The 19,921-nt window shown below is 34.8% G+C and overlaps 2 protein-coding genes across 2 annotated transcripts in view; both read right to left on the reverse strand.

Moving 5' to 3' along the window:
• LOC132313597 (ABC transporter C family member 12-like) overlaps positions 1–3,996 on the reverse strand; it is a 42,034-nt gene extending 38,038 nt beyond the window's left edge. The window contains exons 1-4 of the mRNA XM_059812437.1: positions 3,832–3,996; positions 2,865–3,351; positions 533–708; positions 32–71 (exon numbers count right to left, since the gene is read on the reverse strand). Coding sequence (XP_059668420.1) covers positions 32–71; positions 533–708; positions 2,865–3,197 — 549 coding nt within the window. The 5' untranslated portion in view covers positions 3,198–3,351; positions 3,832–3,996. The remainder of the gene's footprint in view (positions 1–31; positions 72–532; positions 709–2,864; positions 3,352–3,831) is intronic.
• Positions 3,997–7,741: 3,745 nt separating this feature from the next.
• LOC132313607 (ABC transporter C family member 2-like) overlaps positions 7,742–19,921 on the reverse strand; it is a 43,141-nt gene continuing 30,961 nt past the window's right edge. The window contains exons 20-28 of the mRNA XM_059812447.1: positions 19,675–19,827; positions 18,626–19,011; positions 15,347–15,527; positions 14,778–15,101; positions 12,863–13,619; positions 11,130–11,251; positions 9,441–9,686; positions 8,721–9,147; positions 7,742–8,064 (exon numbers count right to left, since the gene is read on the reverse strand). Of these exons, the coding sequence (XP_059668430.1) occupies positions 7,970–8,064; positions 8,721–9,147; positions 9,441–9,686; positions 11,130–11,251; positions 12,863–13,619; positions 14,778–15,101; positions 15,347–15,527; positions 18,626–19,011; positions 19,675–19,827 (2,691 nt within the window). The 3' untranslated portion in view covers positions 7,742–7,969. The remainder of the gene's footprint in view (positions 8,065–8,720; positions 9,148–9,440; positions 9,687–11,129; positions 11,252–12,862; positions 13,620–14,777; positions 15,102–15,346; positions 15,528–18,625; positions 19,012–19,674; positions 19,828–19,921) is intronic.

The following is a 19,921-nucleotide window of genomic DNA, read 5'->3' on the forward strand; positions in this document are numbered from 1 at the left end:
CAGATTGAAAGAGATAATACAAACAACAAACCTGGCAGAAAAGCTTGCTGATGTACAAAAACAGTACAAATCTGCACAAGTAAATTCAACTATGAGTATGTCTTACCCATCACTATATATAAAAAAAGGCTCCACTCAAGTTACATGTATTTTTGTCAGTCAACATGTTCATCAGGGCAGCTCCCAAGCATATAATGAACAATTCAAAAGGAATAATCACTTCTTTATGTGGTTGATAGTCTTGAGACAAACTAAATGCAAAATCAGTTTTTTTTTTTTTTTAAATAAAAATAAGAAGAAAATTAAATGGTAAAGTGTGATATAGAGATCCAATTATGCTTCTTGCTATTGTCCTCAATTTAGCCCTACTCATTGTTCAACCCAAGCACAAGATCAATTTTAGAATAAAAAATCATCATCTTTCAAGAGAGACATGGTACACCAACACATACAAACATCAAAAAGTTGAAAGGGGTAAGAGTGCTGTATTTCAAGATAAGTACTTGACACAGTCAATATTAGAAAAACTGACCTAGTGGAGAAGTCCACTGAAAGAATAAGATTAAGAATCACACTGTTCCCCACCAGAACATATATTACTCCAAACCGGACATACCACCGGGACTCTCTGATGTAGGCTTTAGTTTCCGTACCAATCATAACCAACATGGAGCACCAAGAAAAAGACTCAACGATTAAAGAGAACATCTGCAAGCAAAAATTTTATTTACAAATAAAGTTACGTAACATTACCACATCATCTATACAGTAGTCAGACAACAATGTTTGGCTTTCAAAATTACCACTTGGATGTTACATCCAGGTTTTAGAAATCTGGTAACATTAGAACAATGAACTTACTGTTATCCTATAAGAAAATAACAACAATCAAAAAAAAAAAGGGAGGAGGCCTCAACGGCACAGCTCTCATTAAGAGAGAAAGAGAGAGGGAGAGAGAGAATTTTAAGCTTATGGCAACGAATCCAACAATTGAAATTTTTAAGTTATTGTTTGAACTTTAAGATCTTTTCTGTGGACAGTTCCCTTATTAAATTAGTGAAAACAATGATGATAAAAAGAGCTTAGTCATGATTCCCAGACATTATAGATCAATCTGTCCCTTTTCTTAATACTAGGAGATCGGAACTTAAAGCACGTCAGTGATGAAGGGAAAATGCCAATCACTACCAGCCTATTCCATGATAGGCAAAGAACGCATGAAAAAGAAATTCATGGAAAAGATCAGAAATCAGAAACCAAAGAAGGAATCAGTAAGATTCAAGGTAATCTTAGATGATTCTAAGAGTTGTAGGTCATAATGTGCATTTACTCCTCTTTCCAAGGATTTGAATTTGGCACCCTGTTCTGAAGTTGCTCTGATCACAACCATGAGGCATTCCATTTCTTTATTTGTAGTTATTAGACTACTTTACATCAGCAATTTTTCTTGCTTCTCAATTTTTACCTTGCTTAAACGGTAAAGTATTGTTATTTGGACGCCATTAGTGCCTGAAGGTTTCATATTTGCTGCATAGTTGTAATCACAATGACTGTTATTGTTACCTGCGATTGTGCATTAGCTGTTCATCAAAATTTATTGCGACTTTTATTACTATAATGCCTACAGGTTGTGCTACATGGACTCTTCTAAAAGTGTGAAAAACCCCATATCAAACACATATGACATCTGGGTATAGGTATGAGATGTGTGTCCAATATGTCTGGTTAGGCATGCACCTAAACAAGGAGTGAAATGCTTCATTATATTGCATTATTACTTCAAAACCATTGAAGTGCATGCTGAAAACTATATGTTATATCATTTAACCATAGAAAACAAACGAAAAATATTAAAAATATGAATATGTAGTTGTATCCCTATGTCCTTGGATTTCAAGATTTGTTAAATCTGACATTTAGACACATACAAGAGTGGTTAATTATGACACTTCAAAGATACGTACCCATTCATGTAAAATAACCTAGGGGCTAACTATTTGATAAATCATTTTTAACTATTAAGCCTATTTATTAGTGGTTCCACAATTGAAGATAAATCTTTAACAAATTCTACTAGCTTTCCTTGATTAATACACTTCATGGCTCTTCTATAACAGATGTTAAACTGAAGAGGAAAAACTATATTTAACGGTCCACAGCCATGAAGAATTTCCTCAGTGCTAAAGATCAATTGAATTTTAGGTTGGAGGATGTCAACTTCAACTAATTCTATTTCTGCACAAAAGTAGCACCAATGTTTACAGGGTTTCTCTCTCTTTTGCATAAAGATGAGAATATATAACATCATACTCTCTTAAATTACTGAATAAGCTACCACCAACAATCTTTGAATCAACAACTAGCACAAATTTCTATATTTTAGTAAATCTGACAAAAATAAATGAAAAACTAAAACCCTTTAAAACATTATAACAGGTCAAAATGTGTCATATGAGCAGCTCTGCTCACTTCTAAAAGTGTCATGATTTGCGCATCAAGAGAGATAGAAGTGAAACAGATAGACAATTTGATTATTCTCCAAAATCAAAATGCATGAAACAACCACAACCTAGTGGTACTTCCTCACCTTCAAAAGTGGAAGGTTGAGGGTTCAAATCTCCTTAGGATGGGTGTGTGAGTCCCAACTAGGAAAAAAGAAATGCATGAAACATTTTTGATGAAGTATGCATAAAAGTTTATACTACTACCACAGATAAGTTAAATGAATATAGTAGTAAAAAAAAAAAAAAAAAATAAATGGGTTGCCTACTCATTATGCAAGTGCATGGAAAATCAAAAGATGAGTGCAAAATTAACAAAGCAGATAAAAACTGCATAATAGAGAAAAATAATAGAAAGCGCACCTCAAAGGGAGGGAGACCAGTCTGTTGATTGAGATAAAAATTTGAAATACCCATCACTAATCTGAGCAATGGCTCCGCAGTACAATAACCAGCAAATAAGCCCAGCATATAATTATAGTAATTTGATCTCAAACAAAACCTTTTGACTTTTGAATCCTTCTTAATTAGCCAAATTCGATAAAAGCACAAGCCCATGAGAACTAAATGAGATATGCAAACCACAAGAGAGTCAATGGCACATGGTGTATAAGCACCAAAAGCACTATCTGTTGCTTTTGCCCATGCTGCATTTGCCATTGGTCGACAATACCAAACCAAAGGCTCAAAACCCATCTTTACTTTCCACCCAGTTCACCACCAAAACCAAATTATTCACTCAGTCTCTTGAAATTATTAGGTGAATGATAAACGCTCTGCCCGTCCAACCCTTCCCTCAAATTAACACTCCACTGCTGCTTAGTGTTTATATTCTCCCTCGCAACACTTCCTGCAACAACAACAAACCATATTCATCCTTATATTAATTCAGCGTGAAGAATAGATACATAACTATTTCATAAGATCTGAACATTGTCACAATCCGACCATCAGATATTGTCCGTTTTGTACAGTCTCCTTGCTCACAGTTTTCAAAAACGCATCTACACAGATAGGATTCTGGTTCATGAGAATCCTAAAGTTTGTTGGAAAACCGAGTAACGACGGAAGAGGGGAACGCTATTCATTTAACACACAGGTTTAATTTTCAACAAACAGATGAATACAACCAATAAATATTCTAAATAAATTTCATGTTGGTTTTTATTCCAAAAAAAAAAGCGCCAAATCCAACTGAACTAACACAATGGTGGTATTATGCCCATTTGGGCAATCAAAATTTAGGAAACCCATAATTTTCTCTGTAATATATTAACAAAAACAACGTGTACAAGAACAAGAATGGGAGTAATGGACTGATAGCAAGTACCTCCGAGACTGTCGAACTCACTACTAGTTTGTTTACCACAGTGACATGTATGAAAACCTGTCTCAAATGTCAAAGTACTAACATTTCGTCTTCAAATATATAGAGAAGTCAATAAAAGGATAGAAAAGTAGAACACTCGCGACACGAAGCGTCATGGCTTACGAAGAACGTGTATATATATGCAGAAAGAGTGAATTATTGGGGATGTATATACAACAGCTCTACCGACCTATATATTTGGCTGCTTCTTCATAAAGATCTGCACCTAATTGGTGGGGTGTTGACACCATGATAGCGACAGAAGCTTGTATTTAGTATTTAGTCCCTTTTCGACAGCTCGAATTATTGGGAGAGTTAGTACCCTTTACGAAAGAGTGAATTATTGGGAGAGTTTCAACTTTTCGGGCGAATATCACTGATACCCCTAAGTTTGGATTATAAAATAATTGATACTCTTTTGAGTTTGGACAAATCTCACCGGAAATTATGACCACTCACACGTTATAAATATTTGATCTGTTTTTTTCACTCGCACTAGAAAAATGGTATTAAAATGCTCTTGCAGGTAAAATGACATTACTATCCCTTTGAATCTATACTGATTTACCAAAAGAGTTGAAAAGACAAAAGTGCCATTAACAATTGATCTCTGGCAAAACACTCTCGAATGAAACTCATATAACATATACATTTTCCTTTTCTTTCTTTCTCTCACCGTTAATATAGTCTGTATACAACTTCTGAGACACACCACCACCAATACCACAAAACAGAATTTCTCTCACCATTAATGCAGTCTTGTTATTGCATTAGGATGTTGGTTGTAGTGTTGTAAATATAACAGGCTGATGATGGGCTAAAGCTTGATGTGAAGCCCGTTGTGGATTGTTCACTAGTAACTCAAGCTTTCGTAGTAGGCTTGTTTTTAATCAATGATTCATGAATGGTGGTGGAACACATATTTTATTGACTTTTGCTTTGAATATGAATCTCTGGAATTTTTTTATTCAACCGTACCAAAAGTGGTGGGTGACCCATATATAAACAGTAGTGGTCATCAAGTTGGTTTGATTTTTAAAAAATTTATGATATGAAATTATAGAAGAAAAGAAGTGTCTGTAAGTGCGTGTTTTGAATGTTACTCTCAATACATATGTATTTGTTTGTCATTTATATGAAGGAGAATGATGGTGATTTTAGTTTCTGGTGCGTGAAATTAAAAGGAAGGAGATGGTTTCTGGAAAATGTTTGGAGTATTTTGGTAACTTAAAATGGGCTATATGGGGTAATCAAGTAATTTTATACATCCAACAATACACAAAAGCATTACAAAATTGAGGGGTAAAATGGTCATTTGGCACATTTTTAATGGTGTCATTGGTGAAAAAGTGATTTGAAGTGTGAGTAATAGTAATTTTTAAAAAATGTTTTTGTATGAGATTTATTCAAACTTCAAAAAATTTCAATGAAATTAACCTTCACTTCATTGATATCACTGTGTTTCACTAACAAGTCAATGACCTGATATTAGACTCTTACTTTTTTAAAAAATGTCAGTAATTCGAACTTCAATAGAATTACGTGTAAATACTAACTAAAGGAAAAATAATAATAATAATAATAAAATAATACCACATGTATCATGAAATTAACTTTTAAGGTTAATAATTCCTGAGAATTGGACACCACATGTGTGCTTTTCTCTCTCTGTAATGAATGATATGCTTTTCTCTCTTTGTAACGAACGAATGAATTAACTTTTAAGGTTATTTCGTACGTTTTTTATGATGTTATTGATGAAAAAGTAATTTTGAAGTATAAGAGCATTTTGAGTGATATGTTAAAATATTTTTTTTTGTGTAAAATATATATTGTTATTTATAATGTGTAAAATTTTTTTATCTTCAACAGTCTATTAACCTATATTGTCACATCATAAATGTGTAAAAAGATTGTGTAAAATACACAACCTTTTTACATTGCCAAATCAATATATTTCTTTTTTCATCCCTCTTTCTCATTCTATTAAAAAATCAATCATATATTAAGTAAGTTTGTAAAAATTATGTAGACTCTGACATGACACATAATTGATTATTATTGAGAGATATATTTTTACACAAAATGTATAAAATAATCGTTGGAGCTAAAATTAAATAATTCAGAAATTTTGTGTAAATCTATCATAATACATTAGATTTATATAAAAAAAAATATATACGACCGTTGCAGATACTCTAAGTGATTGTAATTTTTAAAAGTTATTTTCGTGTAAAATTTGGAGATTTTAAAGGTTAAAATCTAGTAAAAAATTGTTCAACACGACACGTGTTTTTCTCTCTCTATCATGAATGATACGCTTTCAAAATCAGTATTTGGATAGATACTCTCACGGGAAAAAGATAGACCCACACAACTTGAGTGGATATGAATGAAATTAATTTCTAGTAGGAATTGTTGGACACCACATGTGCGCTTTTCTCTCTCTGTAATGAATGATATGCTTCCAATGTTGGTCTTTGGAACCTCTCACATGATTAACTGGAATTATAGTGAGGGAAAAAGAAAGACCCACACAACTTGTGGTCGATATTTCGAGGGAACAAATCTACTTTTTCAAATTTTAGTTATTATTTTTATTATTATTATTTTGTGTTATTTTTTGACAAAAATGGTCATTTGTCTGATACTCCGTACATCTGTCTTCTGTTGGTTCGATGTGGACATTTGACATTTCCATTGCTTCTTTGACAAAGATGGGGACCTATATTGATTGTTAGTGATATAGGCCGTAACTCGTGTTGCACCTTATGGGGAGGGTTTGTTGCTTCAGAAAAAAATTTGTTCTTCTTTTATTTTCTTTTTTTTATTATTATTAAACTAAATGTCCTAAATATTCCTTAAACTTGATTGGAAGGTTACTTTTCAAAAAAAATAAAAATAGCTTGGATTAATTTCAATAAAGCTCTTTAGAAGACTTATCGAATTTATAAATTAATTTTTGAGTTTAGTACCACCCGACAATATTTGACACGATACAAAATAAGAGGGTTTGAGTTTGGACTAATCATATTCATATCGCAATCGTGTCGACACGGATTGACCCGCTAACTAAACGTGTCGTATTCATATTTAACCCTATAAATACGATTAACCTGATTAACTAAATATGTCGTGTTTGTATAAAAAATAACTAATTTAACTAAACGTATAAAATAAACATCTCGTGTTCGTGTCAAAAATATCTTAAACGTGTCTTTTCGTGTTATGTCAAGTCTTGACCCATTTATCAAACAAGTTAAGCGTGTCGCATCTTATTACATGAGTAATAATCGTATTGTAATCGCGTTAAGGGTCTTAAACATGATTAATTTTCTTGTCGACACGAACATGACACGCCAACACGAATCATCAACCCTAAAAATTTCTCCTAATTACAAAAGCGATATAAACTTGTCAAACCATTTTTTTATCTTTATCAATCTTGATATCAAACTCAAATTTGGTCTAAAAAAAGGCTTGGATTTAGCTTTCCAGTAAGTTAATAACTAAACGAATCAAGCTTGGCCACAATGAAAAGTGTTTGACTCGAGCTCAAGCACATAAATCTATAGCAACTATGTATGAGATTCAATTCAAGTTTGCTTGATCAAGTTAACCACGAACAATCATCACTGGTCTCCATTAAAATAATATCAAAATATGATATTTGTTTCCAATCCTTCTCTCTCTCTCTCACACACACACAATCACGTTCAGATGTTTCCTCTCCATTCGACGAAGCTCTGGTTCACAAAACGTCTTTTCCGTTCACCGTCTCTCCACTCAACTTGATCTACTCGTATGCCAAAATTTACTGTGAATCGTCACATTTTTACTATATTATGTGTCTGAATAACACTTTGAAAGCTCACAAGAAAGTCTAATGATACCAATATCAAGTTACTATGCGAGGCAAAACAAGAGTCATGCAGAGCTGCTTTGAGTTAAGCAACTTGTAATTCAGAAAGCACTTCCCAAACTTATTACAGTACAAAATCCGACATTATTTACAAAATCGGCGAAGAACAGCCTATGTAAATCCATTAGAAGAGTAATTCAAGTAATTTGCATTACAATGTCTAAATTACTGTTCTCTCTACTCAATGTGATCCCAATCAATCGTTGTGCCTTCCAATCCATATTCTGATTGATGAAGCCTGTTTCGACCCAATCTGCTCATCATTGCAAGACCTGGAGAAAAAGTATAAATGGATTTGAATCAAGAAAAATTGTAAAAAAGAATCTCCGGTCATCATTTTCTTAATAAATTGCAAAACAAATATGAGAAAAAAAATCTTTTTGTACGAGTCACTAATTTTTGCCAATATTATTGGTAAACAAGCAGTTACTGGGAGCTATTTCCTATTTACCAGAAGTAGCATGACTGGCTAAAAAAAAAAAAGAATAATATTCTATAGAAAGAATAACTAAGAATAGGAATATTATTATTGAAAAGTCAGACATGTTCGGTTAGGGCCTTCTTTATTTATTTATTTTGCTTTTGTTAACCTATGTAAGAAAATGTATGTACAAATAAGTAATTACTATTTATTTTTTCAGGGGTGCACTAATTAGAAAAACTAATAACTACTGCTACAGAAGTCCAGAAAAGGCCCTCTTTGAATTCTTGGCCTCTTTTCTATAAGGAGCTAATGCAGCTCATCACAAGCACTCTTTTGACACGTTTTATGTAAGCAAGAAACTCTGCATCAAATAAATAGCAATGGCCAAAACTGCAGAATATAAAATTTGAGAAATAAAAAGATGAGAGAGAACTGAATGTCACCATCACATGCACACACGAATTAATGTACTGAAATGAAACGGGGGAGATATGCAATTTATACCTTCAACCATTCTGTAAAGGGCTGACCACCATCCATCTCCGGAGACCTGGTTCTGATCAAGAGCCTCTTCAATAACTTTGTCATGCTTCCCTTCCAAAACTCCTTGCAGAGTTATAATAGCATCCTTCGTTTTCTTGAGAATATTGTACTCATCTTCAATTTCCAACCGCACAAGGTCATTCTGTGATGAAGTGAGGCTAACAGCAAGGGCAAACTGCGCAGCAGCAGCCCAGCGGGAAGAGGCAAGCCATCTCCTCTGCCCATCTAGCCGTTTGGTCTCATCTCTCTCTGATTTGTTCTCCCCTTCCCCTCCAAATGCTAAGCTGCGCAAGTACTCAGCATTTGCAGCCCCTGTACTCTGAACCATCTTAGAGAAAGCACTCCCTTCATTTCGCAGTAGTTCCTCTGGTGTATCATATTCTAAAACCTGAAACAGAGCACAGTAACTTTAAGGACACACCAAATATATATATATATATATATATATATATATATATATATATATATATATATATATATATATATTCCCGTAAGTACAAAAATAAAATTTATACTAAACCAAAAATCAAACATCAATCATTAAGCTTGGAAGTTTTTCAGTGGAAAGTTTAAGACATTCAGACTTGTGGCATCCTTCTCTTTTGGGTGAAGGTTTCTTGTTTTCTCTTCCAATTGGATACACCTCTAAAGAACATAATTACACAAAAAACTACTCCATACCCGACCAGCATCAAGCAGAAGAATTCGGTCACAGTCAATGATGGTATTTAGTCGGTGAGCGATAATGAGCATTGTGCATGATTTGAATTCTTCCCGAATGGTCCGCTGAATAAGAGCATCGGTTCTAACATCAACAGCAGCAGTAGCTTCATCAAGAACAAGAATTTTTGATCTGCGAAGCAATGCTCGTGCAAGACTTAATAGCTGCCTCTGTCCAACACTGAAATTCTCCCCTGCCTCAGAGACCTTTACATTCCAGAAAGAAAAACACATTAGTTAATATTGAAATTTATTAAAAGAAGTTCAAAACAAAAGAAATGGATGGCATATCATTGGCCAACACTCCATTAAATTTGTGGAGATTAAATTGACATCATTACAACAAAACTGACCTTGAAATTCAGTTTAAAAGATTTGTATACAAGAATGTCATGTACATCCATCTAAATTTTATTTGAAAAGGAAAAAAAAAAAATTAAAATAAAATAAAAGAAAGGATGTTCCTTTCAAAACGAATGAGAAACTTCATTACGGAGTGAACAACCTTTTAAAAATTCTGTGTCATTGTTGATCCATGAATTGGTAGTATTGGTCTCTTAGTCAGACACATAAAAAATAATACAGCTTCACATATACCTAAATACATAATGTCAGGCATTACCAAAATTAAGATGCTCCTTGAAAATAGACTTTTGATAGAACTCTATTAGTTCATCCAGAAATGCATCTAAATCTGGGCTGTGCCTTCCTAGATGGAATAAAAGATTTAAGACCACAAATGTTTACAATGCCCAGTGTGAAGTAAGTATGAAATGTTATTTATTATAAATGACCAGCCCAAACAAAACCAGAACTAGGCAGAGGGGATTAACAAAGTTGTATATAGAACTTAGCAACACCAAAAGATGGGAAAACAGCAAAAATGGTTGCACATGATGCGATAGACATGAATCCAATAAGGTTCTTAACTACAATCATTAAGGTCTAATCAGCAAGACTTGCAAGGTTCTTAACTACAATCCTTACGACATCATTTAGGAATCTAGACATTATATATGAGAAGCTAATATAGATATTACTATCAATCATATGCTCATTCTATCTGGAAAACCAATATATACAGTAGTGAAATTGTTACATTTTATCAGAAAAACATAAAAAAGTCTCCTCACCAAAGTGTTGTATTTTATCTTTTAAAAATCCAAATGTCTTTTTATGCTTATTTGATCATTCTAGAAGTACGTAAACTCTAAAATTACTCTTCTTACATAAGATGCGGTACAGATTCAACTGCTAGAGTACGAAGTTTGATCCAAAAAAATTCTCTGTATATCATCTCTCTCTCTCTCTCTCTCTCTCTCTCTCTCTCTGCAGCTGATTGATTAAAAGACTTATCATGTCAATCATCTCTCTCTCTCTATGTCCTCACCAGCTGATTGATTAAAAGATTACTTACAATCACCACCCTGCACCCTCACTACTAAGAATATGGCTTACAAGCTCATTGCTCTAGGGGCAAACTATAGGCTACAAGTCAGTACTTGCATAAAGAAAATGTTAGCAATTCTCAACCATAACTTTCAATTAAAGAAATTATTTCTGACTTATTTGTATAATTCACAATAAGAAAACGAGATAATAAAATCTGAAAACCAGAAATTGCAAGATAAAGAAGACATGAAAATGTACCTCAGCATCCAGCCCCAAAAAATTTCTCCTGATCACTTCCTTCAAATGTGCCCTCTCTAAAGCCTCCCAGAGATCAGCATCATTGTGTTCGTTGAAAGGGTCAAGATTAAATCTCACAGATCCTAGACAAGAAAAAGAAGGAATCATTAATATAATGAGAACTTCATAATGGGAATGTTCTTCTTAAATCAAATCAACAAAGAACCAGAAACTTTCTTATCAGTCATTACATGTAGAAAGAAAAAAAAAAATGACTTCATGTTATAAAGAGAACTTATTATCCCTGGGTTGGATTTTTTGTAGCTGTATTTGTGGTTTATGTTCTCAGGAATAACCAAACACAAAGGCAAGCAACTATACTGCCATATTGTCCATTGAATGACACAAAAACAGACTGACCATTCTGTAATGAACTTCATTCCACTCCGAACCATTTTCAAATCATCAAATATATCAGCTCAGAAACCAGTCAGACTGGAATAGTCATTATCTTTTACACTAAATAACTAATCTTATACGAAATAACAAATGTTACTAATAACAAAAAGGGAAGCCAAGACTATACAGATGAAGAATGAGAAATCCTTGACAGAACAAAGCTACCAGCAGTTCTAATGTAAAGAGAGCTAAACCCCTACATATCCGTACAGACACAACCCAAATCCCTCCCATGCACAACAGTGTCATCTAAGAATGGAAATAATGAGTTTATGCTAAATTATTGAAGCTCTACTGCAATTTTTAGAGGAATTGTATTGGAGAGAAAAGCAAAGATGATTAATCTCTATATACATCCAATTAGAAGTGCTTATAGGAATTCTTCACCAATCTCTTACAACGATACTGAGAGAGGATTTTTTTAACCTCATTATTCATTCTTCCACAATCAACCAAAAACAAACCAAGGTTAAAATTTTGCATTATGATCCAAGTATGCGCCAGCAGATTAAATATTAGTCAGACCCAAAGTAGTTGATATTAAAGGCTTTTCATCTTTCATTTTAAGTAACAAAAAGTACATTTTGGTGCTTATCAGACCCAAATGTAAAGTCTTGTATGTCTGTAATATAATGGTTCAGAACATTTAAAACAAACTCCTTCAAATGGAGGTGCCCCCTCTCGGCTCTCACTAATTCCTTAAGTTGACGGAGTGAGAGCTTATTATATTTTTATCCTCACTCCCCCAAGTTGAAAGCATGATACAAGAAAACCCCTCCATACTCTTAAATGTTGACCTTACTATTTCACAAAAAGTCCGACAAAGCACTAAACTTGGATTACAACACGGCATTTTGGGTCGCCAATCACTATATCACAACTATTAATCCCATTGCGTATTGAGCATTCATCATTTAAATACAATTTTTAAGTGAGTTATACATTTAAACACACAACATAAATACAGTAACTTGTATGTGTGCATTTATAGACCCCGGAAGCTGGCAGCACTCTAGACATCAAGGTAGTTTCTAATTGTTTGCCACCTTCTATCACACCGTTAATATTACTATCAATTAGCTTACCTTGCTTAATAATAGGTAAATTAACAAGAAGCCAAGTTTATTTGGTGAGAGCCATCCCATTCCCCCATATTTGATTGACAGATATTGGTTGAGTAAATCAAATAATAAAAATCATGTAAAAATGGAAATCATTGAAAGAAACAACTGAAGGTTAAATTGAGTAAACGTAGTATCAAGTTATTCAAACCCACAACTTTAGATGGTGCGTACCTGAGAAAAGAACTGGTGCTTGTGGTATAATTCCAAGACACTTACGAAGATCTATCAATCCAAACTTTGCAATATCGCAACCATCAATCAAGATTCTTCCCCTTTCTAGTTCTACAATCCGAAATAAAGCATTAAGCATGCTAGATTTCCCTGCTCCTGTCCTTCCAACTATTCCCACCTTGTCACTTGGAGGAATTGTGAAGGATAAACCATGCAAGACAGGAGGAAGTTCAGGCCTATAACGCAGGACAACATCCTCAAACTTGATGGATCCTGCTGAAGGCCATCCAGGAGGGGGACGGTTGCTCTCAATAATAGATGGACCCTCAGAAGGCAACTCTATATATGAACCAACCCGCTCAACGGCATTTAAACTATTCTCAGCAAGACTTGCAAGTCTCAGTACACCAGTCAATAAACCAGTAATATTTAAAGCATAACTGAGAAGCAGACCCATTGTTGAGGCAAACGCCTCCTGGTTTTCTGCTCTTCCATTCTGCATAACAGCAAAGGTTGCTGTAAGCCAAATCATGAGGCCTCCCAATGTTTCCAAACGGATTGCAAGCCAGCGGTTTGCACTCATGTTTACAAGAGTGAATCTGATATTGTTGTCCATGGATTTCCCATTAATGTTGGACATCCGATCGTACGCTTTGTATGCACGAATAGTTGACAAACCATTCAATGCTTCTCCAAATTGTGCATACACAGGCGATCTGGAAATGGAATCTAATCGCTTAACTTCACGGGCTGTGCTCTGTAAAAACAAGATAACACTTAAGTAATCAATTATTCAAATATAGATAGAGTCCTAGTAATCTGACCTATTCACTGCTAGCCGACTGTGACATGAGCATATATGAAAAACTTCAAGAATATAAAACAAATTATAAAGTGTTAAAGGATATAAACATTAAAATCACATCCTCTCTAAAAGCTTAAACGTTTGGAGTAGATGGTGGTTAATATGGTCCTAGAGCCAAATGGTCTCAAGTTAAAACCTCGCTGACACCCTAATAATTAAAATTTAATCACTTGTTGGACCAAAACGGATGTCTCACATGAAGGGGCATGTTAAAAGAGTTCAATATTAAGCTACACTCTCTCTAACAGCTTAAAAGTTTAGAACATATGCTGGTCAACAGCAAGCATTTATGAAGGCTGTGCAGCTAATGAAGCAGAGTTGTAAAACGTTTTGATCCACACTTATCTACACTGTAATACATGAGTGAGGATGACCAGTGCAATTTAAAGTAAAGCATAAATGCATTCACCATTTTGATTCTCAATTCCCCACTAATTTTGAAATTGTGCTCACGTCTACTTAGCTTTTGAATAAAAAGCACTTTGCAATAAATCTATACCAAATCATGAAGGAGTTATCTACAAACTTGCACAAACTCAAATATGAGTGCACTGTAATAGGGATGATCAAATGGATAACTGATAAGACACTAAATAGTTTATAGAAATGAATGCATTCACGAGAAACTGAATGTAGCACTAACTGAGGATCAGACGATAGAAAGATGAGTTAGATGGTTTTAAGTAGCAGCAATGAAGAAGAATAATTGCACAAGGAAGAAGAGTTACTGTTTCAAACTGAAGGTGCTATAAAGGCAGGGAAAAAATGTAGAACGATGCAGGGGAAAAAACTGTTTGTTTCATGGCTACACAGTTTTAACAGCTCTACATGAATCTGAATTTCAATACTAGTTCATTCAACCAACCCCAAATTGTTAAAGGATTTTTCGAGTAGATTTGGTAGCTTTTTTCTGTTCCAAATAGAAAATTGTAGGGTCTCATCAACTTTAGTTGTGATCAAGTAAAGTTTTACCTAGTGTATATTATACATGGTTAAAACATGTTAAGATCTCAAAGAGTGAAAGACACAAATAAATAAGAACTTGTGTACCTGATAATATAGATAGGCTGCATAAAACAATAGTAGTAGTGGCATTATAGCCCACAGCGATGTAGTGCTGACTATTCCTATCAACACAAAAGTTGAAAAGAGCTGTGACACTTGACCGAGAAACATATTCACAAATGGGGCAACACTCCGGTCTATGTCACCTAAATCCTTAGCAAATCTATTGATAATCCGTCCAAGTGGATTGGTGTGGAAGAAGACCATCGGAGCTTTTAGAATGGAGTTGAGCATAGCATCATGCAACACTCTGGCTGCATAAAGACTTGATAGGATCAACCAAAACGAATTTGCCAATGTCACCAAAACCTGAATCCCAAAAGATATAACAAACTATGAGATTTTCCCCCCTTTTTTGCACTAAATTTCCAAATACAAGAATCTAAAAAAACCAAACCCAACTTTTTAGAACAGCAGAAACAAGGCATCTAAGTGATACAACAAATAGTGGAACTAGAAAAAAACTTCTGTAGAGGGATGAGATAATTGGAAATTGCAAAGATAGTTTTATTGCATTTGTAATGGAAACCAACTATATCCAGCTGAATACATACTTGACCAAAAGATAGAAGTGCATAGATCAGATTGTAGAAACCATTCCCGTATCTCTTCGAACTGCTTTGATCTGTCCAAAGACTTAACCAGGTGCTACCACTAACCCGTAGAACTTCTGTTAGGACATAGCACGTAAAGAGTATCATAACTACCCATACGCCTCCCAATGCATCTTTATACCTGCAAAAATAACATAATTATAAACCTAATCAACAGAACTTTTATCATATAGCATGAAAATTTTGGTAAAACAGGTCACCAATCAGATATTGGTTGATAAAGATATTTCCGTCAATATATTTAATTGCAAGGAGTACCTAATAGATAATTCAATATTGTCTTCTATGATACCCATCAACATATCACAAAACTAAAAGATAAAAGATAGTGATGCTACATTGCTACCAGCGTTTTGATGAATATTATACTGTGCATATCATTGATATCAACATACTGAGATGTTATTTTCAAGAACATATATATATATATATATATATATATATATATTCATATATATGATGTTAGTTGAAAGTCTTTTTAAGTGGCTTCTCACATTCAAAAAGAGTCGAAAGACCTTACACCATTAAAAGAACTCACAGAATTCCCAAGAGAAAGACTTCTTACCAATACAAGAACATCTAATAGAACAGATTTTCAATTTTTTAGTTTATAAAATTAAAAGGCCAAAAACTAACATCTGTAAAAAAAAAACCTTTATTTGTAACAAACCCTTTATTTGTCATCTGACCTAGTCCATTCCATTTTCCTTTTCCTTTTTTTTCTTTATTTCTTATTTTTACCGGTCAATAAGAAAAAATAATTTCATTGACCAAGGGAAGATTATTACGTACAAATTAGGACCAGATATCCTACATCTAAAGGACAAAGACAACAATACAACACATAAGCAAACAAAACATATACCCCTCGACACCTCAAGAAAGATAATAGCTTATTATCTTCTTTTCTTTTCTCGTGATTTCTTTTAGCTAAAAGGTCTGCCTCCCCATTTTCCGATCTATCCAAAGAGAAGTTTTCAGCAGCTCCTTCAGCAGATGCACATGAATCATCCAAATGAACCCATACCTGCTTCCAAGATAATTGTCTGTCCAAGTCAAAATCCATTCTAAGAGGCTTTCTTTCCAAACAAATCTAGCAGTCGGAGGTAAGGAGAAGTTGCAGTAGAGGTATTTGAGGCAGCTTGCTGAGATGCTCTACCACATTTTACTCACATTTTAAAAATCTTAAGAAACTCAGCAGTCTCTTGTTCAGTTGGCTGTTTGACTTGATTGTCCACTTTATCTTTTCCCTTTCCAATGACGTTACCTGCAAAGAGGAAGCCAGAACCTAGATTGTCTCACAAAATGAGAATATCCCCAAGAATCTATTTCACTATTTTTAGCAGATTCATTGACAACCTATGAAACACACTCTACTAGCTCTTTTCTCAAGCGGATGCAGGCGGCTGGCTTCCTGATGACGTTTGCAGATGCCAACTATGGTCTAACCACATCACTTTGACCCATGGACTAGGGATATGAAGGTAAGACCTTACTTTTATCGTCCTAGATGATATCACCTACACAAAGATAGCATGGATTCCCAAGGGAATATACATTAAAAAAATTCCATGTAGCTGACCAGCTGAAGTCTTCAATATGATTTCATGTAGATGATACGCCCATCCAGTCATAAAGAAGAAGTGATACAGGCATTCCTTCAAATTCCTTCTTTCTTTTTTTTCCACCTAAGAATTCCTTCAAATTCTTACGAGGCAGATTCCAACTAGTGGCAAAGAAACTAATCCCACCCACATTTCATCAATTCTACAGCTCTCCTCAGAAATCTAACATTACTCTCTTCCAGAGATCATTGCTACCCTAGCCCCAAATCGTCACCGCGACTACTGACTGCTCTCCACTGGCGACAGCTGTAGCATCCTCCACCAGCGACTCTCCATTGTGCACCACCAGGTTTTTTCCTTTCTCTCACTTCACAGCCACCCATAAGCCTCTAAATCCACCACCACCCGCCACAATGTCACCTTCTCCACTTCCTCTTACTTCACAACCACCACCCACCCAATCGCCACCCATTTTTACCAGCACTGAACTCTCACCACCACCATGGCACCATCCTTCAAGTTCAGGCATTAGACCTTCACCCCTTAAGTCATCATTGTTCACAGCCCCCACCACCTCCACTGCTCATAGCAGCTGCCACCACTACCGCTGTTCACCTCAACCACAGCACTCCCCACCTGCCACTGTTCACAGAACACCTCACCAGTCACCACTATTTATTATATCAACACAGAGACTGTTTATATATAAACATCCTGAGAACTGACAGTTTAATGTTTTTATATATTCACAGTACACACATCAAAAAATTGAATGAAGAGGATTATGGAGTTCCTTTGTTTGCTATCTTTTTGTGTGTTTTCTTATTGAACTTATTGTTTGTATGTTATGAATGATGAGCAAACAAATGTTGGAGATTTCAATTAAACAATTTATGTATCTTTCTTTATAAGATTGCTGAAATGATGAATTAAATAACTGGTGTCATGTAGTCATTTTTTTATTTTGTATTACATTTATGGTATTAAGGATAAAATGCTCAAAGATGAATTTCTAGAATATATATTAATATGTTATACATAGTTCTCCGTATTGGCCGGGTCGCTAAGACTCGGCGACTCACCCGCATCGAAGTCCAAGCCCCATCGATAAATCAGTGGGAGTTCAAAATCACATAAGACTTGGCCGAGTCCCAAGGGAATCGGCCAAGTCCCAACCAAGAACCTATGGAATCGACCGAGTCCTTAGTGACTAAATTTCACGACCGCGTAAACCGATTCCATTACGTTATCTCCAATATGGCTCCACATCCACCACGTTCTGTGTCTGCATCTTCAAACCATGATTTTGTATTATTATTTTATTGTTGTGTCTGCATTTGTCGTATCGATGTGTCCATATCGTATCGCACCCATATATGTTCTTCGTACCAGGCAACCTTACCCGTATTCTTCAAAAGCATATTAAAGGGATTTCGCATGATCAAGATTAGAACATAGAGAACTTTAATCATCATGAATATTCTTTCTGCTTGGTTGTGTGGGTCAAGCAAAAGTAACTACACTGTTCAAATGATGAGTTATGTACTATGTGCGGCAAATGCCGGTCCAAATAAAAATGAAGAAATAATAGACAAACAAGATGATATATATTAAAGGACGTGAAGTGTGAACAAGTTGCTGCATTGACTTTTACCTCTTTAAAACTTTCCAACTGATAACACCTGTTTCCCGTTCTTCCTGCTTAATAAGAACAGATTTGCCTTCTTTTCTTTTATCTGTGTGGCTTGCATCTTTTGGCAAATCACTAGTAATGCCATTAGCAACTGGTTTTGAGGTTTGCTGATCAATTTTCTCACCTTCTTCCTTTTCTTCCACATATTCTTCCATCTTTCCTGCATTTTCCATCAGTTTCTGGAACAACATGCCATTATTTGAGAGGTCCTCAAAGGTCCCTTCCTCTTTCACCATACCTTCATGGACCAGAATAATTCTATCAACTTGTGAAAGAAAATGTAGCTGGTTTGTGACTAGAACTCGGGTTTTTCCTCTTAATTCTTCCTTAATGCATTTCTCGAAAACCTGGAGGAGCAAACAAAAGCGATAACATAACATTCAAGAAAAGTTTAAAAGTTCAAAGTGCAACAACCAAAGATGATTACAATGATACAAAAAAGGTGATAATAATAGAAAATAACAGAGGTAGGATACAAATCATATTCCAAGATTAAAATGAATGATATATTTATATAATAGGTCCTTCGATGAAAAAAAAAAAAAAAAAAAAGGAAGTTCCGGGTAGCATATACTGAACATGGACAGAAACAACTTTCCGGGTAAAAAAAAAAAAGGCATGAACAGAAACAGGTAAAGTTAGCATATAGTGCTTAAAAATAAGTTTTGTTTTGTTTAGAACTACGTGTTTCTATGTATGTAATTAGCTTTCCCGCATCATAGTATCTTGTGACTCTTACACTGAGAATTTGACCTTGAAGACATCGTAAAGTGTCAAATTTAGAAACCCAAGATTACTTATCAAAAAAAAAAAAAAAAAAATTTAGAAACCCAAGAAACTGATGATATGAAGTGGTTGCCGAAGGACACAGGATAGTGTGTCCATAGACATGACCATATATTACAACAACTCATATGCAGCTCCAAACAGAACCCAGTAGCTACAATGATAAGTGGTCTTGAGGTGATTAATATTATTATCATCATCATCATCTAAAATGCAGTCGTTACCTGTCGACCAACATGGGCATCTAAAGCACTTAGAGGGTCATCAAATATGTAAACATCTGAATTGGAATATACAGCCCTTGCCATGGAAATTCTCTGCTTTTGCCCACCACTTATATTAACCCCTCTTTCACCAATCTCAGTCAGATCACCGCCCTAAAAATAAGCATGTAAGGCAGACAAGATATTCAGGTTCAGTAAAAACTAACAAAAAAATTCTGCACGTTGATGATGACTACCAACATGATAA

This window comes from Cornus florida, unplaced genomic scaffold (assembly GCF_030987335.1).
Source record: "Cornus florida cultivar Cherokee Brave unplaced genomic scaffold, ASM3098733v1 CherokeeBrave_3.0.0_Hap2_Chr01, whole genome shotgun sequence".
Classification (NCBI taxonomy): domain Eukaryota; kingdom Viridiplantae; phylum Streptophyta; class Magnoliopsida; order Cornales; family Cornaceae; genus Cornus; species Cornus florida.